At 37.4% G+C, this 21,910-nt stretch overlaps 2 protein-coding genes across 5 annotated transcripts in view; one reads left to right on the top strand and one right to left on the bottom strand.

Moving 5' to 3' along the window:
- The first annotated feature begins 434 nt into the window (after positions 1–434).
- Positions 435–1,835, top strand: LOC133644339 (uncharacterized). Its single transcript, XM_062038741.1, has 4 exons — positions 435–790; positions 889–1,081; positions 1,267–1,359; positions 1,458–1,835. Exons 1-3 carry the CDS (start codon positions 468–470, stop codon positions 1,354–1,356), a joined length of 606 nt encoding a protein of 201 aa, XP_061894725.1. The 5' UTR covers positions 435–467; the 3' UTR covers positions 1,357–1,359; positions 1,458–1,835.
- A 6,739-nt stretch (positions 1,836–8,574) lies between these two features.
- The window catches only part of LOC133644664 (gamma-aminobutyric acid receptor subunit gamma-3), a 150,698-nt gene continuing 137,362 nt past the window's right edge, over positions 8,575–21,910 (bottom strand). For all 4 annotated transcript variants that reach the window (XM_062039338.1, XM_062039340.1, XM_062039339.1 and 1 more), the window contains 2 exons: positions 18,874–19,073; positions 8,575–13,784 (listed from right to left, as the gene is read on the bottom strand). In XM_062039338.1, the coding sequence (XP_061895322.1) occupies positions 13,506–13,784; positions 18,874–19,073 (479 nt within the window). In that variant the 3' untranslated portion in view covers positions 8,575–13,505. The remainder of the gene's footprint in view (positions 13,785–18,873; positions 19,074–21,910) is intronic.

The raw sequence follows: 21,910 nt of genomic DNA, 5'->3' as shown, positions 1-21,910 counted from the left end.
AGGGACCCCCAACAATGGAGATGGAACAACCAGCAACTGCCCTGTCAAATCCTCCTCCTGAGGGAGGGGAAACAAATAGAAAAAAAAAAAGTAAATAAGAATAATTATTATAAAATAAAATACAAATAATAATTATAATAATTAAAAAAATATATATATAAAACATTTTTTTTAAAGAAGACACACAAAAAAAATACAAAAATAATAGTAAATAAGAATAATAATAATGATTAAAAAATAAAATACAAATAATAACAAAAATAAAATATATAAAAAATACATTAAAAGAAGATCACAGACATGCTGACACACACAAAAAAGATAATTAAAAATGAAATAAAAAGAAGACACACAACAAACAAAAATTATAGTAAAGAATAATAATAATAATGATTAAAAAATAAAATATAAATAATAATAACAAAAATAAAATATATAAAAAAATACATTAAAAGAAGATCACAGACATGCTGACACACAAGGTCACTACCCCAGCAGCTGGCCGATTTGCAGCACCCCTGAATACCTTGCAGCACCAAGCTGCCACAATGGATGCGGGTGTCACGGCGCGGGCTCGAACCCGCTTTTCTCCGGCAGCTGGGTCTGCTAGCACCTCCGTTGGCAGCGCGCCGAGACACGCCCCGGCTCGCGCTGGCCACGTCACGCCCACATGCCGGCAAGGCTGTGGGCGATCAGCAATCTGCACACCTGGGACTGATGAGGGCGAGCTGTATAAAGACCAGTGGACCCAAGGATCCTGGCCAGAACGTAGCAATCTTCTGTTGGTACCGTAAGCAATGTCCTAGCTCTAAGAAACCTCTCTCTCTTTGTGTGTTTTCCCCCTCCGAGTTTCATTGTGCGTTGTCCTATGTCCTGTCGTTCCTGCAGGAAATCCCCGTTCCTGCGTGGCGAGATGTGCGTCTCGTCTTCCTCGTTTTTCGTCTGTGGTTCTCTGGCTGCCTGTTTGGATCTCGACCTCTCACATGGACACGGACCTTCTTCGCCCCGCTTAGCCCCCGACTCTCTGCTTGCCCACAGACTGCCTTCCTGCTTTGTCCCTCCTCTCGCCCAACACATCACGGTAATACACCCAATTACACACACACACCTTGGATCTAGTCAGACTCCATTTCCCCCTGTTAAATGCATATTATTGTTTGGTGATATTATTTATGGTTTATTATTATATATATATATGATAAATACATAGAGCTTTACTCCCCCTTGTGGTTCTGTGCCGTCACCACCTCCCGCTAAACATAACAGCGGGGGCTAGACCCAGCGGGCCCCAACCAAGACGGGCACCCGGAAGGGATGGACGGTGGGATCCCTTTTTATTTTTTGATTGAGGGCTGAAAGGTAAGAACATCTCCCATATGAATATGAATATTAACAACAATTGTGGTGTTAAAAACTAGAAAGACGACTCCACTTGATGAAACTTTATTATTCCACAGAGACAGAAAAGCAAAGCATCACGAAGGCAGGAAAGGAGGAGATCAAACGTACATTTGTAGGACGCTGTGGAGGAAACAGGAAGTTGACTGACTTCCTGTTTCCTCCTCCAGCGTGAACATGGCGTCACCTTGTAATAGCGGAATAACCGTGGTCGTGAACACTGGGGGAAAGGCGGTGGACAGGAAGTTGGGAATGCATTACAGAGCAAGAGCTACAAAATAAAAGCATCCGTCGGTAACAGTAGTGCTGATGCAAGCTCGCGCACACTCGTGTGTTCTCACCACAATAAAATACAACATTAAATAATGTACTTTTATTTTAATCCATTTTAATATCTTTAAGATGGAAATAACGAGGCATGAGGGTTGAGTTTTTAGTTAGGGTCCTGGTTTGTGCTAGTGTTAGACCCCAAACCGTTAGGGTCCTGGTTTGGGTTGGTGCTAGTGTTAGACCCCAAACCGTTTGGGTTGGTGCTAGTGTTAGACCCCAAACCGTTAGGGTCCTGGTTTGGGTTGGTGCTAGTGTTAGACCCCAAACCGTTAGTGTCCTGGTTTGGGGTGGTGCTAGTGTTAGACCCCAAACCGTTAGGGTCCTGGTTTGGTTTGGTGCTAGTGTTAGACCCCAAACCGTTAGGGTCCTGGTTTGGGGTGGTGCTAGTGTTAGACCCCAAACCGTTAGGGTCCTGGTTTGGGTTGGTGCTAGTGTTAGACCCCAAACCGTTAGGATCATGGTTTGGGTTGGTCTTAGTGTTCGACCCCAAACCGTTAGGATCATGGTTTGGGTTGGAAATAGTGTTGGACCCCAAACCGTTAGGATCATGGTTTGGGTTGGTGCTAGTGTTAGACCCCAAACCGTTAGGATCATGGTTTGGGTTGGTCTTAGTGTTCGACCCCAAACCGTTAGGATCATGGTTTGGGTTGGTATTAGTGTTCGACCCCAAACCGTTAAGATCATGGTTTGGGTTGGTGCTAGTGTTAGACCCCAAACCGTTAGGATCATGGTTTGGGTTGGAAATAGTGTTGGACCCCAAACCTTTAGGATCATGGTTTGGGTTGGTGCTAGTGTTAGACCCCAAACCGTTAGGATCATGGTTTGGGTTGGTCTTAGTGTTCGACCCCAAACCGTTAGGATCATGGTTTGGGTTGGAAATAGTGTTGGACCCCAAACCGTTAGGATCATGGTTTGGGTTGGTGCTAGTGTTAGACCCCAAACCGTTAGGATCATGGTTTGGGTTGGTCTTAGTGTTCGACCCCAAACCGTTAGGATCATGGTTTGGGTTGGTATTAGTGTTCGACCCCAAACCGTTAAGATCATGGTTTGGGTTGGTGCTAGTGTTAGACCCCAAACCGTTAGGATCATGGTTTGGGTTGGAAATAGTGTTGGACCCCAAACCTTTAGGATCATGGTTTGGGTTGGTGCTAGTGTTAGACCCCAAACCGTTAGGATCATGGTTTGGGTTGGTCTTAGTGTTCGACCCCAAACCGTTAGGATCATGGTTTGGGTTGGTATTAGTGTTCGACCCCAAACCGTTAAGATCATGGTTTGGGTTGGTGCTAGTGTTAGACCCCAAACCGTTAGGATCATGGTTTGGGTTGGAAATAGTGTTGGACCCCAAACCGTTAGGATCATGGTTTGGGTTGGTGCTAGTGTTAGACCCCAAACCGTTAGGATCATGGTTTGGGTTGGTCTTAGTGTTCGACCCCAAACCGTTAAGATCATGGTTTGGGTTGGTGCTAGTGTTAGACCCCAAACCGTTAAGATCATGGTTTGGGTTGGTGCTAGTGTTAGACCCCAAACCGTTAGGATCATGGTTTGGGTTGGTATTAGTGTTCGACCCCAAATCGTTAAGATCATGGTTTGGGTTGGTGCTAGTGTTAGACCCCAAACCGTTAGGATCCTGGTTTGCGTTGGTGCTAGTGTTAGACCCCAAACTGTTAGGATCATGGTTTGGGTTGGAAATAGTGTTGGACCCCAAACCGTTAGGATCATGGTTTGGGTTGGTGCTAGTGTTAGACCCCAAACCGTTAGGATCATGGTTTGGGTTGGTCTTAGTGTTCGACCCCAAACCGTTAAGATCATGGTTTGGGTTGGTGCTAGTGTTAGACCCCAAACCGTTAAGATCATGGTTTGGGTTGGTGCTAGTGTTAGACCCCAAACCGTTAGGATCATGGTTTGGGTTGGTCTTAGTGTTCGACCCCAAACCGTTAAGATCATGGTTTGGGTTGGTGCTAGTGTTAGACCCCAAACCGTTAGGATCATGGTTTGCGTTGGTGCCAGTGTTCGACCCCAAACCATTAGGATCATGGTTTGGGTTGGTGCTAGTGTTAGATCCCAACCCGTTAGGATCATGGTTTGGGTTGGTGCTAGTGTTAGACCCCAAACCGTTAGGATCATGGTTTGGGTTGGTCTTAGTGTTCGACCCCAAACCGTTAAAGGCCTACTGAAAGCCACTACTACCAACCACGCAGTCTGATAGTTTATATATTAATGATGAAATCTTAACATTGCAACACATGCCAATACGGCCGGGTTAACTTATAAAGTGACATTTTAAAATTCCCGCCACACTTCCGGTTGAAAAACTCCTTTGGATATGATTTATGCGCGTGACGTCACAAAAGCAACGGAAGTGGTTGGACCCCATCGGACCCGATAGAAAAGCCTCTTGTTTTCTTTGACAAAATTCCACAGTATTCTGAATCTTTTGCAATTTGTTTAATGAACAATGGAGACTGCAAATAAGAAAGTTGGAGCCGGTGGAGCGGCGGACTACAGCAACACCAACACCAGGAGGTTGTGTTGTGTTTTGAGCAGGATAGCAGACGCACTACGGTGAGTACAGCTTTGGCTTCCAAACATTTGATCGCTTGCCCGTACGTGCGTGTCGATATGTGCATGTCACGTAGTAACTTTGGGGAAATATATGTTTCTTGCCGACTCTGATGGCGGCCGGGGTGTCGTCAAAAGCGTACAACGCCTGCCGCCGCATCTAAGTTAGCTACGCAGCTAGGTTAGCTTCTGTTTTTTAGCTTCGCCAAGCGGAATATTATTAATCGTGTATTTACATGTTCATGGTTTAATAGTATTATTGATCTTCTGTCTATCCATCCAGTCAGGTTTTTTTTAAATTGAGTTTCTATCTGCATTTGAGACTGATGCTATCACGTTGGCTACGTAGCTAGGTTAGCTTCTATTTTTTTAGCTTCGCAAAGCTGAATTATTAATCGTGTATTTACATGTTCAGTCACTGTGAATGTCCATTTCGCGTTCTCGACTCTCATTTTTAAGAGGATATAGTATTTAAAATGGTTTTAAAATACAAATCCGTGATCCACAATAGAAAAAGGAGAGAGTGTGGAATCCAATGAGCCAGCTTGTACCTAAGTTACGGTCAGAGCGGAAAAAGATACGTCCATCACTGCCTCTCAAGTCCTTCACTGTAACGTTCCTCATCTACGAATCTTTCATCCTCGCTCAAATTAATGGGGTAATCATCACTTTCTCGGTCCGAATCTCTCTCGCTCCATTGTAAACAACGGGAATTGTGAGCAGCACTACCGCTTGTGACGTCACGCTACTTCCGGTACAGGCAAGACTTTTTTTTATCAGCGAGCAAAAGTTGCGAACTTTATCGTCAATTTTCTCTACTAAATCCTTTCAGCAAAAATATGGCAATATCGCGAAATGATCAAGTATGACACATAGAATGGATCTGCTATTCCCGTTTAAATAAAAAAAATTCATTTCTGTAGGCCTTTAAGATTATGGTTTGGGTTGGTGCTAGTGTTAGACCCCAAACCGTTCGGGTCTTGGTTTGTGTTAGAGTTTTAGGGGCCGTCTAAGAGATGAAACTAAGGTCTTGGTTGGGGTTACTCTTGGGTTTTTGGTTGATGTTACATTAGGTTCTGGTTAGGGCTAATGTTAGTTGATTAGGGTTTTGGTTGGGGTTAGTGTTGGAGTTTTTAAGGTATTGCTTAGGTTTAGGGTGGGTTGGGTTTCATGTTAGTGCTGGGGTTGGAGTTAGTGTTAGACCCTAACAAAAACCCTAACAGTTAGAGTCTTGTTACTATAAGAGTGGCAAGGTTAGTTTAAGAGTTAAAACTAAGGTATTGGTTGGTGTTACTTTAGGTTTTGGTAAGAGTTAGTTTTAGGGCTGAGGTTGGTTAGTCTTGGATTTTAGTTAGTGTTAGACTATGTTCTGGTTTTGGTTGGGGTAAGTGTTGGTTAGTTTTAGGGCTGGGACTCGAGTTAAAACTAGGGTCTTTGGTATGTTTCAGGTTAGGTTTGGAATTAGGGGTTATGAGTTAGACAAGGTTCTGGTTAGGGTATTGATTAGTGTATTGGTTGAAGTTAGTCTAAGGTTTTTGGTAAGTCGTAGATTATATCGAGTTAGGGTTTTGGTTGTGTTTAGTCTTGGGTTTTTAGTTAGTGTTCGACTAGGTTCTGTTTAAGGTTTTGTTTTGAGTTAGTATTGGGAGTGTTATGTCTTGGTTGGGGTTAGTTTTAGGACTGGGACTAGTTTTAAAACTAGGGTCTTGGATATGTTTTAGGTTGGTTTAGATTTAGAGGTTATGGGTTGGATGAGGTTCTTGGTTAGTGTCTTGAATAGTGTTTTGGTTGAAGTTAGTCTTGGGTTTCTGGTTAGGGGTACACTAGATCTGGTTAGGGTTTTGGTTGGGTTTGGTCGTGGTTTTATTGTCTTGTTAAGGTAAAACTAGGTTATTGGTTATGGTGTATGAGCATTTTTAATATTGGGTTCTTATTTAGGGTCAGTTTTAGACTATGTTCTGCTTAGGGTTAATGTTGGAGTGTTAGAGTCTTGGGGTTAGTTTTTAGGGCTGGGGCTGGAGTTAAAACTAGGGTCTTGAACAGGTTTTACGTTGGGTTTGGATTTTGGGTCAGGCGGTTATGGGTTAGACATGGTTCTGTTACAGTCTTGATTGTTTTAGTTTAAGTTTTGGGTTTTTGGTTAGGTGTAGACTAGATCTGGGGTTCGGTTTTGATTGGTTTCAGTTTTAATTGTATTGAAGTCTTGGTTAGGGTTGAAACCAAGGTTTTGGTTGAGTTCATGGTTACACTAACTTCTAATTGGGGTTGTATTAAAGGCCTACTGAAAGCCACTACTAGCGACCACGCAGTCTGATAGTTTATATATCAATGATGAAATCTTAACATTGCAACACATGCCAATACGGCCGGGTTAACTTATAAAGTGACATTTTAAAATTCCCGCCACACTTCCGGTTAAAAAACTCCTTTGGATATGATTTATGTGCGTGACGTCACAGAATCCACGGAAGTGGTTGGACCCCGTCGAACCCGATACAGAAACCTCTTGTTTTCTTCGACAAAATTCCACAGTATTCTGGACATCTGTGTTGGTGAATCTTTTGCAATTTGTTTAATGAACAATGGAGACTGCAAAGAAGAACGTTGTAGGTGGGATCGATCGGTGTATTAGCGGCTAAGTACAATACTTACAGCAACACAACAAGGACTACTTACTACGCCTAGCCGATGCTTGCCGCCAAACCCACAGGTGAAGTCCTTCGTCGCGCCGTCGATCGCTGGAACGCAGGTGAGCACGGCTGTTGATGGGAAGATGAGGGCTGGCTGGCGTAGGTGGAGCGCTAATGTTTTTATCATAGTTCTGTGAGGTCCGGTTGCTAAGTTGCTAAATTAGCCTTAGCGTCGTTAGCAACAGCATTGTTAAACCTTACCAGGCTGAGAATTTTTAACCGTGTAGTTACATGTCCATGGTTTAATAGTATTGTTGATCTTCTGTCTATCCTTCCAGTCAGGGGTTTATTTATTTTGCTTCTATCTTCATTTGAGAACGATGCTATCACGTTAGCTCAGTAGCTAAGTGTGTCACCGATGTATTGTCTTGGAGATAAAAGTCACTGTGAATGTCCATTTCGCGTGCTCGACTCTCATTTTCAAGAGGATATAGTATCCGAGGTGGTTTAAAATACAAATCCGTGATCCACAATAGAAAAAGGAGAGAGTGTGGAATCCAATGAGCCAGCTTGTACCTAAGTTACGGTCAGAGCGAAAAAAGATGTGTCCTGCACTGCACTCTAGTCCTTCACTGTAACGTTCCTCATCTACGAATCTTTCATCCTCGCTCAAATTAATGGGGTAATCATCACTTTCTCGGTCCGAATCTCTCACGCTCCATTGTAAACAATGGGGAATTGTGAGGAATACTAGCTCCTGTGACGTCACGCTACTTCCGGTACAGGCGAGGCTTTTTTTTATCAGCGAGCAAAAGTTGCAAACTTTATCGTCGATTTTCTCTACTAAATCCTTTCAGCAAAAATATGGCAATATCGCGAAATGATCAAGTATGACACATAGAATGGATCTGCTATTCCCGTTTAAATAAAAAAAATTCATTTCAGTAGGCCTTTAAGGAGTCAAGATCTTGGTCAGGGTTCTAACTGGGGTTTTTGTTGGCTTCATGGTTAGTGTTACACTAGGTTCTGGTTATGGTCTTGGTTGGGGTTGTATTAAGAAGTCAAGACCTTTTGTCAGCATTCTAACTGGGGTTTTGGTGGGGTTTATGGTTAGTGTTACACTAGGTTCTGGTTATGGTCTTGTATTAAGGAGACAAGACCTTGGTCAGGGTTCTAACTGGGGTTTTGGTTGGGTTTATGAATATTTTACACTAGGTTCTGGTTATGGTCTTGGTTGGGGTTGCATTAAGGAGTTACGATCTTGGTCAGGGTTCAAACTAGGGGTTTTGGTTGGGTTTATGGTAAGTGTTACACTAGGTTCTGGTTATGGTCTTGGTTGGGGTTGTATTAAGGAGTGTAGACCTTGGTCGGGGTTCTAACTGGGGTTTTGGTTGGGTTTATGGTAAGTGTTACACTAGGTTCTGGTTATGGTCTTGGTTGGGGTTGTATTAAGAAGTCAAGACCTTGGTCAGCTTTCTAACTGGGGTTTTGGTGGGGTTTATGGTTAGTGTCACACTAGGTTCTGGTTATGGTCTTGTATTAAGGAGTCAAGACCTTGGTCAGGGTTCTAACTGGGGTTTTGGTTGGGTTTATGGTAAGTGTTACACTAGGTTCTGGTTATGGTCTTGGTTGGGGTTGTATTAAGGAGTGTAGACCTTGGTCGGGGTTCTAACTGGGGTTTTGGTTGGGTTTATGGTAAGTGTTACACTAGGTTCTGGTTATGGTCTTGGTTGGGGTTGTATTAAGAAGTCAAGACCTTGGTCAGCTTTCTAACTGGGGTTTTGGTGGGGTTTATGGTTAGTGTCACACTAGGTTCTGGTTATGGTCTTGTATTAAGGAGTCAAGACCTTGGTCAGGGTTCTAACTGGGGTTTTGGTTGGGTTTATGAATATGTTACACTAGGTTCTGGTTATGGTCTTGGTTGGGGTTGCATTAAGGAGTTACGATCTTGGTCAGGGTTCAAACTAGGGGTTTTGGTTGGGTTTATGGTAAGTGTTACACTAGGTTCTGGTTATGGTCTTGGTTGGGGTTGTATTAAGGAGTGTAGACCTTGGTCAGGGTTCTAATTGGGGTTTTGGTTGGGTTTATGGTTAATGTTGCAATAGCTTCTGGTTAAGGTCTAGGTCGGGGTTGCATTAAGGAATCAAGATTTGGTTGGGTTTATGGTTAGTGTTACACTAGGTTCTGGTCTTGGTTGGGGTTGTATGAAGGAGTCAAGACTTTGGTCAGGGTTCTAACTGGGGTTTCGGTTGGGTTTATGGTTAATGTTACACTAGCTTCTGGTTATGGTCTTAGTCGGGGTTGCATTAAGGAGTCAAGACCTTGGTCGGGGTTCTAACTGGGGTTTTGGTTGGGTTTATGGTTAGTGTTACACTAGGTTCTGGTCTTGGTTGGGGTTGTATGAAGGAGTCAAGACTTTGGTCAGGTTTCAAACTGGGGTTTTGGTTGGGTTTATGGTTAGTGTTACATTAGGTTCTGGTTGTGGTTGTATTAAGAAGTCAATACCTTGGTCAGGGTTCTAACTGGGGTTTATGGTTAGTGTTACACTAGGTTCTGGTCTTGGTTGGGGTTGTATTAAGGAGTCAAGACTTTGGTCAGGTTTCAAACTGGGGTTATGGTTGGGTTTATGGATAGTGTTACACTAGGTTTGAATTCTGGTCTTGGTTGGGGTTGTAATAAGGAGTCAAGACCTTGGTCAGGGTTCTAACTGTGGTTTTGGTTGGGTTTATGGTTAGTGTTACATTAGGTTCTGGTTGTGGTTGTATTAAGGAGTCAAGATGTTGGTCAGAGTTCTAACTGGGGTTTTGGTTGGGTTTATGGTTAGTGTTACACTAGATTTTGGTTCTGGTCTTGGTTGGAGTTGTATTAAGTAGTTAAGACCCGTTCAGGGTTCTAATTGGGGTTTTGGTTGGGTTTATGGTTAGTCTTACACTAGGTTCTGGTTTTTGTCTTGGGGGGGTTTGTATTAAGGAGTCAAGACCTTGGTCAGCATTGTAACTGGGATTTTGGTTGGGTTCCTGGTTAGTGTTACACTAGGTCCTGGTTCTGGTCTTGAAAGTGTCAAATATTTGACTCCACAGTCGTCAGCTAATCAAATCCCTTTAAAAGTCTTCCGGTGTATCCATAGCAGATGTAGCAACGTGAGATGTAGCAATTTGACATTTTGCTTCATTTTTGGTACATTTTTAATACCAGAATTGTGGTGAGCTCGTGTTTCAGCAACAACATCAATAAAAAGCACGGCTGCACGCTAACCTTTCAGTTTTCCTTCAACTTTCACGAGACAACAAGACTTCCACGTCTTCGGTTTACTGACCAAACGACGTTTAATATTAGAACGGAATGTTATTGACACGGACGCGTTATCGTGAACTTATAGCACCATTCTGGTATTATTGCCAAAGAGTATGTTGGAAAATACACAACTACTAACAAAATATTTGCAGAACTTCAAAGTAAAAGATTGTTTCACGGACCTCACACGGCACAAGATAATTTATTCACCACGACACGGCAAACCTTCCAAAGTTAAACTGCCATAGTAAAAAAAAAACGGTTTGAGAACTTCTGGTTTACGGTAAGCAGCGCGACTCAAATAAATGAGTCGTAACATAATCCGACTCACTTTATTTACGCTACAATTCCATTTACGTTCTTTTTAACGCCATCGTGAAATCCATTTCTAATGTTTGACAATGACAAAGCACGTTGGAAATACCAAAAAGTGTGCTCAAACACGAACAACGCTCGCCAAAATATCAAATAAAACCCTCTCGTCCGAAATAATGAAAAATGTCCGCACTTTGCCAAACTGCTGGAAAAGTAAATGAGTGATCCCCATCAATTTGTGGATGTGATAACCAAAGAAAACACATTTTAGCTCTTCGTTAGCTTAACAGCCAAATAACAAAGGATTTACTCGAGCTAATTTGGGGGACAAAAGCTGAAAGTTTTTATGAAAAATCTCATTTATGATCATTTTGACTGAAAACTAAACATTTCTAACCTGAGATCAACTTTCCTTACAAACTGAAGCTACAAAAGTGAATTTAAACGGTAAAACAAGCCATAGCTAGCTTTACTTGCTAAAAAAAAATTAGCCTGCTAGTTAGCAACATAGCTAGCTTTACTTGCTAAAAAAAAATTAGCCTGTTAGTTAGCAACATAGCTAGCTTTACTTGCTAAAAAAAATCAGCCTGCTAGTTAGCAACATAGCTAGCGATTATTTAACTTACTGTCTCGAACTTTGAGGACTACAAGATTTTAAAGTTATCTAACTTTGTTTGCTAGCTTTACGCTACAATTCTATTTACGTTCTTTTTAACGCCATCGTGAAATCCATTTCTAATGTTTGACAATGACAAAGCACGTTGGAAATACCAAAAAGTGTGCTCAAACACGAACAACGCTCGCCAAAATATCAAATAAAACCCTCTCGTCCGAAATAATGAAAAATGTCCGCACTTTGCCAAACTGCTGGAAAAGTAAATGAGTGATCCCCATCAATTTGTGGATGTGATAACCAAAGAAAACACATTTTAGCTCTTTGTTAGCTTAACAGCTAAATAACAAAGGATTTACTCGAGCTAATTTGGGGGACAAAAGCTGAAAGTTTTTATGAAAAATCTCATTTATGATCATTTTGACTGAAAACTAAACATTTCTAACCTGAGATCAACTTTCCTTACAAACTGAAGCTACAAAAGTGAATTTAAACGGTAAAACAAGCCATAGCTAGCTTTACTTGCTAAAAAAAAATAGCCTGCTAGTTAGCAACATAGCTAGCTTTACTTGCTAAAAAAAATTAGCCTGCTAGTTAGCAACATAGCTAGCTTTACTTGCTAAAAAAATCAGCCTGCTAGTTAGCAACATAGCTAGCGATTATTTAACTTGCTGTCTCGAACTTTGAGGACTACAAGATTTTAAAGTTATCTAACTTTGTTTGCTAGCTTTACGCTACAATTCTATTTACGTTCTTTTTAACGCCATCGTGAAATCCATTTCTAATGTTTGACAATGACAAAGCACGTTGGAAATACCAAAAAGTGTGCTCAAACACGAACAACGCTCGCCAAAATATCAAATAAAACCCTCTCGTCCGAAATAATGAAAAATGTCCGCACTTTGCCAAACTGCTGGAAAAGTAAATGAGTGATCCCCATCAATTTGTGGATGTGATAACCAAAGAAAACACATTTTAGCTCTTCGTTAGCTCAACAGCCAAATAACAAAGTATTTACTCGAGCTAATTTGGGGGACGAAAGCTGAAAGTTTTTATGAAAAATCTCATTTATGATCATTTTGACTGAAAACTAAACATTTCTAACCTGAGATCAACTTTCCTTACAAACTGAAGCTACAAAAGTGAATTTAAACGGTAAAACAAGCCATCGCTAGCTTTACTTGCTAAAAAAAAATTAGCCTGCTAGTTAGCAACATAGCTAGCTTTACTTGCTAAAAAAAATTAGCCTGCTAGTTAGCAACATAGCTAGCGATTATTTAACTTACTGTCTCGAACTTTGAGGACTACAAGATTTTAAAGTTATCTAACTTTGTTTGCTAGCTTTACGCTACAATTCTATTTACGTTCTTTTTAACGCCATTGTGAAATCCATTTCTAATGTTTGACAATGACAAAGCACGTTGGAAATACCAAAAAGTGTGCTCAAACACGAACAACGCTCGCCAAAATATCAAATAAAACCCTCTCGTTCGAAATAATGAAAAATGTCCGCACTTTGCCAAACTGCTGGATCCCCATCAATTTGTGGATGTGATAACCAAAGAAAACACATTTTAGCTCTTCGTTAGCTTAACAGCTAAATAACAAAGGATTTACTCGAGCTAATTTGGGGGACAAAAGCTGAAAGTTTTTATGAAAAATCTCATTTATGATCATTTTGACTGAAAACTAAACATTTCTAACCTGAGATCAACTTTCCTTACAAACTGAAGCTACAAAAGTGAATTTAAACGGTAAAACAAGCCATAGCTAGCTTTACTTGCTAAAAAAAAAGACTGCTAGTTAGCAACATAGCTAGCGATTATTTAATTGACTGTCTCGAACTTTGAGGACTACAAGATTTGAAAGTTTTCTAACTTTGTTTGCTAGCTCGTAGCCTGCTACTATCGTTAGCTCGCGAGTCAGCTGGATGTGCTAAAGCTAACCAGACTACTATTTGGACAAAATACAGGCTAGTCAGTACTTTTTTTTGTAAATAAATTGAATATTGGCTTTAAAAAATGTGGTAGTACTGTTGTAATACTGACAATTTACCAATGAGCCGTGTACTTAAACAAGGGACAGTTTCTGAACATAATCCCCTTGATTATCGGAGTCAGTTAGCCTCGTAAAGATCGTAGTCACATCAAGAAATGTCACCAATTCTGAGACTTTGTGCGTTTTAACGAGTCGTCCTCCAAACATTAGCTAAGTAGCGAGATGATCAGAGGTGTTCTTGTGGCGTGGAACAACAAACCTCGAAAGTCGGCGAAGGACCAAGCGAAGCGAAGGACCGAGACCCAAGTTCCGTCCTTTGGCCGTCCCCAGGACTGAAGGCACTGAGGATGTTCTCCCGGCTCCTCCTGCTAGAGGTAGAGGTATCCCACCCAGTAGACCACGTTGAAGAGGAAGAAGGACGTGGGGAAGAAGACCCGCGAGTAAGAGTCCAGCTCCAGCAAGTGGATGTGGAGGCGTCCTCGCCTCCAGGCACCACCTTTGCACTCCTGGTAGCAGCAGAAGAAGCTCTGGCAGTCTTTGCCGTCCAGACACTCGTAGGCGCACGAGTCCTCAAAGTCCTGCCAGTACGTGGAGTTGTTGAGGGCGAGGACGGCGGGCGGCGGTCTGGCGTCCAACACCGAATAGTTCTGCGTGCCACAAAATATTACCCTTTTTTTTAAAATCTCAGGAATAATCCAATCACATTCTATTAATTAAACGTAGAGAAACCTGACAGGAACTATTACCCCTGCAAGGTTGTTCATCATTCATTTATTTATTTAGTGCAGGCTATGACATAAAGTACAAAGTTCACAACACATAATAATATAAATTAATACAGTGCAAAAGGTAATGTACAGTATGTAATGCATGATTGTCCAGTTTTGCCTGAAAGGGAGTGGGAAGAAGATAACTTATTTAATCTCACCCCCAGTTCTCCAGTCAGTGATTATTCACATGACTTTCACTCTTACTTTTGTTCAAGGATTATAATACACATGTTGTATCATAGTGGCATTACCATAGGTAACTATAATTATTACACTGTAACAATCATTTGTATCAACAATGTAGGAATAATGATTAATAATGGTAATAGACAACATAGCAATAATGGTAAGAGACAACATAGCAACAATGGTAATAGACAACATAGCAATAATTGTAATAGACAACATAGCAATAATGGTAATAGACAACATAGCAATAATTGTAATAGACAACATAGCAATAATGGTAATAGACAACATAGCAATAATGGTAATAGACAACATACCAACAATGGTAATAGACAACATAGCAATAATGGTAATAGACAACATAGCAATAATGGTAAGAGACAACATAGCAATAATGGTAAGAGACAACATAGCAATAATGGTAAGAGACAACATAGCAATAATGATAATAGACAACATAGCAACAATGGTAATAGACAACATAGCAATAATTGTAAGAGACAACATAGCAATAATGGTAAGAGACAACATAGCAATAATGGTAAGAGACAACATAGCAATAATGATAATAGACAACATAGCAACAATGGTAATAGACAACATAGCAATAATTGTAAGAGACAACATAGCAATAATGGTAAGAGACAACATAGCAATAATGATAATAGACAACATAGCAATAATGGTAAGAGACAACATAGCAATAATGGTAAGAGACAACATAGCAATAATGGTAAGAGACAACATAGCAATAATGGTAAGAGACAACATAGCAATAATGGTAAGAGACAACATAGCAATAATGATAATAGACAACATAGCAACAATGGTAATAGACAACATAGCAATAATGGTAAGAGACAACATAGCAATAATGATAATAGACAACATAGCAACAATGGTAATAGACAACATAGCAATAATGGTAAGAGACAACATAGCAATAATGGTAAGAGACAACATAGCAATAATGGTAAGAGACAACATAGCAATAATGATAATAGACAACATAGCAACAATGGTAAGAGACAACATAGCAATAATTGTAAGAGACAACATAGCAATAATGGTAATAGACAACATAGCAATAATGGTAATAGACAACATAGCAATAATGGTAATAGACAACATAGCAATAATGGTAATAGACAACATAGCAATAATGGTAATAGACAACATACCAACAATGGTAATAGACAACATAGCAACAATGGTAATAGACAACATAGCAATAATGGTAATAGACAAAATAGCAATAATGGTAAGAGACAACATAGCAATAATGGTAATAGACAACATAGCAATAATGATAATAGACAATATACCAATAATGATAATAGACAACATATCAACAATGGTAATAGACAACATAGCAATAATGATAATAGACAACATAGCAACTGATAATAGACAACATAGCAATAATGGTAATAGACAACATAGCAATAATGATAACAGACAACATAGCAACAATGGTAATAGACAACATAGCAATAATGGTAATAGACAACATAGCAATAATGGTAATAGACAACATAGCAATAATGATAATAGACAACATAGCAATAATGGTAAGAGACAACATAGCAATAATGGTAAGAGACAACATAGCAATAATGATAATAGACAACATAGCAACAATGGTAATAGACAACATAGCAATAATGGTAATAGACAACATAGCAATAATGGTAATAGACAACATACCAACAATGGTAATAGACAACATAGCAACAATGGTAATAGACAACATAGCAACAATGGTAATAGACAACATAGCAACAATGGTAATAGACAACATAGCAACAATGGTAATAGACAACATAGCAATAATGGTAATAGACAACATAGCAATAATGGTAATAGACAACATAGCAATAATGGTAATAGACAACATAGCAACAATGGTAATAGACAACATAGCAACAATGGTAATAGACAACATAGCAACAATGGTAATAGACAACATAGCAATAATGGTAATAGACAACATAGCAATAATGGTAATAGACAACATAGCAATAATGGTAATAGACAACATAGCAATAATGGTAATAGACAACATAGCAATAATGGTAATAGATTATGAGTATGTTCTAAATAACCAACGTTGTGAATGATCCGCACTGCTCTTTTCTGTAATATGATCAGAGGATGAATTGTGTTGTGGTAAGTATTCCCCCATACTTCAACACAGTATGTAAGGTATGGCAGTACCAAGGTGCAGTATAGAGTACAGAGTGCATTTTCATTGAGGTATAGTTTTGCTTTGTTTATAATTGAGAGGCTTTTGGAGATTTTTGTTTTAATGTGTCTGACATGAGCTTTCCATGATAGTTTACTATCAATTATTACTCCCAAAAATGTATTCTTATTTACGATTTGAATTTGGGTACCATCAATACTTATTTTCTGTTCAGACGTTATGTTGCGATTTCCAAACATCACTATATTAGTTTTATTTATAGTCAAAGATAATTTATTTGTGTCCTTCCATTTTTTTACTATATAGTTCTGTGTTTACTGTATTTATGAGCTTATTATAGTCATCACTACTGTAGAATATATCTGTGTCGTCTGTAAATAGTATACATTTCAGTACGTTGGATGTATTAAACATATCATTAATATACACATTAAACAGTTTTGGCCCCAACACGGACCCTTGGGGGACACCACAAGCAATGCCAAGAGTATCAGATAACAATGTACCCATTTTAACAAACTGTACCCTCCCTGTTAAATAACTTTTTAAGCAGTCACCAGCCAGCCCCCTAATTCCATATCTTGCCATTTGATCTAGTAGAATTGAATGATTAATGGTATCAAAGGCTTTCTTTAGATCAATAAAAATACCAACTGCATATCTTTTATGCATTAGTCATTTCTTCAAAACTTCAGTTATCGCCATTGAGGTTGTTCATCTGGACCTAAAGCCATACTGACCGTCATTGATTATATGATGCTTCTCAAGAAAAGATTCAAGTCGAGAGTTAAATAGTTTCTCTAAGATTTTTGAGAAGTGAGGCAAAAGAGAGATTGGTCTGTAATTGGTGAAAGCGTGTTTGCTGTCACTTTTGAAGAGCGGAGTTACCTTAGCCATTTTCATTTTGACTTGGAAAGCAGCCATCAGCATCATTATGAAACCCATGACGACGGATGGATTTTTTAAATGTATTTGAATTCGTAAATTCCTTTTTGACTGTACTTAAATGTATAATAGACTGTATTTATATTATTCACATGTGAATAATGCTGTATAATAGACTGTATTTATATTATTCACATGTGAATAATGCTGTATGATAGACTGTATTTGTTATTCACATGTGAATAATGTTGTATAATAGACTGTATTTATATTATTTACATGTGAATAATGCTGTATAATAGACTGTACTTATGTTATTCACATGTGAATAATGTTGTATAATAGACTGTATTTATATTATTTACATGTGAATAATGCTGTATAATAGACTGTACTTATGTTATTCACATGTGAATAATTCTGTATAATAGACATGTGAATAACATAAATGCAGTCTATTATACAGCATTATTCACATGTAAATAATATAAATACAGTCTATTATACAGCATTATTCACATGTGAATAATATAAATACAGTCTATTATACAGCATTATTCACATGTGCATAATGCTGTATGATCGACTGTATTTATGTTATTCACATGTGAATAATGCTGTATTTATAGCTTAAGGTCCCAAGAGCAACTGTGCAGACATTTGTAAATATAAAGTGCATGGCACAGTTCTGTCACTGCCACGATCAGGAAGAAAACGCAAGCTACCACCTACTGCTGAGAGGAAATTGGTCAGGATGATCAAGAGTCAACCGAGAACCACCAAAAAGCAGGTCTGCAATGAATTGGAAGCTGCTGGAACACAGGTGTCAGTGTCCACAGTCAAGCGTGTTTTGCATCACCATGGACTGAGAGGCTACCATGCAAGAAGGAACCCCTTGCTCCAGAAGCCACACCTTAAGGCTCCTCTAAAGTTTCTGCTGATCACATGGACAAAGATAAGACATTTTGGAGGAAAGTTTTGTAGTCCGATGAAACAAAAATTGAGCTGTTTGTCCACAACACCCAGCAATATGTTTGGAGGAGAAAAGGTCCCAGGAACACCACAACTACCGTGTGAGCAACAAGTATGTGCTCCAATCACTCTATCACAAAAAAATTAAGAGTTATAGAAATGATTGGAAACTCAAGACAGCCATGACATTATGTTCTTTACAAGTGTATGTAAACTTTTGACCACCACTGTATATCATGCCTCTCACCTGGATAATAGAAGGCTGAGGATGTATTCCGACAAGTTGGTAAACTTTGACAGCCAATTTAGACTGAGAACGACATGAAAATACGCTAGTTTCCTGGTTCTTGGTGAGGATTACGGGTCATTCTTCATCTAAATGGGAATATATGAACATCCTAGCAGTCGGCATCCTAATGACAGCAGACCTTGTACAGTAAGTGATCATCTATTATCTCTCATGAAGGCTGCAGTGAGAAATAATCAGTGATGTCGTTGAAAAAAGTGAATGTTGTACACGCTTAAAATGATCAAGACGTAAATATTAAATGTTATTATAAATTATTCATAATTATTGATATTGACCACTGGTATCATGATAGTGTTCAGCCGTATCGCCCGGCACTAGTTCATTTCTAAGACATTTAGTTCCTGCTTCTAGAAACATTTTCTGGCCAGAAGGTGATGATGATGATGATGTTGATGATGACTCACGTGTCTCTTCCTGTCCAGGCAAGGCAGCCTGCGTGTGCTGTAGGAGTAGTAGTTCAAGGTGGCGTACTCCATCAGGGCCGCAAACACAAACAGGAAGCAGACGGTGACAAAAAGATCCATGGCGGTGACGTAAGAAACTCTGGGCAACGACGTCCTCGCCACCGTGCTCAGCGTGGTCATGGTAAGTACTGTAGTTATACCTGTAACACATTATTAATACTATTAATATTATGTATTTGTCATGGTAAGTACTGTAGTTATACCTGTAACACATTATTAATACTATTAATATTATGTATTTGTCATGGTAAGTACTGTAGTTATACCTGTAACACATTATTAATACTATTAATATTATGTATTTGTCATGGTAAGTACTGTAGTTATACCTGTAACACATTATTAATACTATTAATATTATGTATTTGTCATGTTAAGTACTGTAGTTATACCTGTAACACATTATTATTATTATTAATATACTATCAATATTATGTAGTGGTCATGGTAAGTACTGTAGTTATACCTGTAACACATTATTAATAATAATAATATACTATAAATATTATGTAGTGGTCATGGTAAGTACTGTAGTTATACCTGTAACACATTATTAATACTATTAATATTATGTATTTGTCATGTTAAGTACTGTAGTTATACCTGTAACACATTATTATTAATATACTATCAATATTATGTAGTGGTCATGGTAAGTACTGTAGTTATACCTGTAACACATTATTAATACTATTAATATTATGTATTTGTCATGGTAAGTACTGTAGTTATACCTGTAACACATTATTATTATTATTAATATACTATCAATATTATGTAGTGGTCATGGTAAGTACTGTAGTTATACCTGTAACACATTATTAATAATAATAATATACTATAAATATGTAGTGGTCATGGTAAGTACTGTAGTTATACCTGTAACACATTATTATTATTAATATACTATAAATATTATGTAGTGGTCATGGTAAGTACTGTAGTTATACCTGTAACACATTATTATTATTAATATACTATACATATTATGTAGTGGTCATGGTAAGTACTGTAGTTATACTTGTAACACATTATTATTATTAATAATTATAAATATTATGTAGTGGTCATGGTAAGTATTGTGGTTATACCTTTAACACATTATTATTAATAATAATAATAATCTATAAATATTATGTAGTGCTAATGGTAAGTACTGTAGTTATACCTGTAACATATTATTATTATTATTATTAATAATTATAAATATTATGTAGTGGTCATGGTAAGTACTGTAGTTATACTTGTAACACATTATTATTATTAATAATTATAAATATTATGTAGTGGTCATGGTAAGTATTGTGGTTATACCTTTAACACATTATTATTAATAATAATATACTATAAATATTATGTAGTGCTAATGGTAAGTACTGTAGTTATACCTGTAACAAATTATTAATATTATTTATCAATTTATTATTATTATTATCAATATACTATAAATATTATGTAGTGGTCATGGTATGTACTGTAGTTATACCTGTAATACATTATTATCATTGTTATTATTGTTATTATACATATTATGTAGTGGTCATGGTAAGTACTGTAGTTATACCTTTAACACATTATTATTAATAATAATATACTATAAACATTATGTAGTGGTCATTGTAAGTACTGTAGTTATACTTGTAACACATTATTAATAATAATATACTATATATATTATGTATTTGTCATGGTAACTACTGTAGTTATACCTGTAACACATTATTAACAATAATAATATAAATGTAATGTAGTGGTAATGGTAAGTACTGTAGTTATACCAGTAACACATTATTATTATTATTACTATAATATAAATATTATGTAGTGGTCATGGTAAGTACTGTAGTTATACTTGTAACACATTATTATTATTATTAATAATTATAAATATTATGTAGTGGTCATGGTAAGTATTGTGGTTATACCTTTAACACATTATTATTAATAATAATAATAATCTATAAATATTATGTAGTGCTAATGGTAAGTACTGTAGTTATACCTGTAACATATTATTATTATTATTATTATTAATAATTATAAATATTATGTAGTGGTCATGGTAAGTACTGTAGTTATACTTGTAACACATTATTATTATTAATAATTATAAATATTATGTAGTGGTCATGGTAAGTATTGTGGTTATACCTTTAACACATTATTATTAATAATAATATACTATAAATATTATGTAGTGCTAATGGTAAGTACTGTAGTTATACCTGTAACAAATTATTAATATTATTTATCAATTTATTATTATTATTATTATCAATATACTATAAATATTATGTAGTGGTCATGGTATGTACTGTAGTTATACCTGTAATACATTATTATCATTATTATTATTGTTATTATAAATATTATGTAGTGGTCATGGTAAGTACTGTAGTTATACCTTTAACACATTATTATTAATAATAATATACTATAAACATTATGTAGTGGTCATTGTAAGTACTGTAGTTATACTTGTAACACATTATTAATAATAATATACGATATATATTATGTATTTGTCATGGTAACTACTGTAGTTATACCTGTAACACATTATTAACAATAATAATATAAATGTAATGTAGTGGTAATGGTAAGTACTGTAGTTATACCAGTAACACATTATTATTATTATTACTATAATATAAATATTATGTAGTGGTCATGGTAAGTAGTGTAGTTATACCCGTAACACATTATTATTATTATTAATATATATTATCAATATTATGTAGTGGTCATGGTAAGTACTGTAGTTATACCTGTAACACATTATTAATAATAATAATATACTATAAATATGTAGTGGTCATGGTAAGTTCTGTAGTTATACCTGTAACACATTATTATTATTATTAATATACTATAAATATTATGTAGTGGTAATGGTAAGTACTGTAGTTATACCTGTAACACATTATTAATACTATTAATATTATGTATTTGTCATGTTAAGTACTGTAGTTATACC

Source organism: Entelurus aequoreus, linkage group LG27 (genome assembly GCF_033978785.1).
Source record: "Entelurus aequoreus isolate RoL-2023_Sb linkage group LG27, RoL_Eaeq_v1.1, whole genome shotgun sequence".
Lineage (NCBI taxonomy): Eukaryota > Metazoa > Chordata > Actinopteri > Syngnathiformes > Syngnathidae > Entelurus > Entelurus aequoreus.
This window is presented reverse-complemented; position numbering and strand designations above follow the sequence as displayed.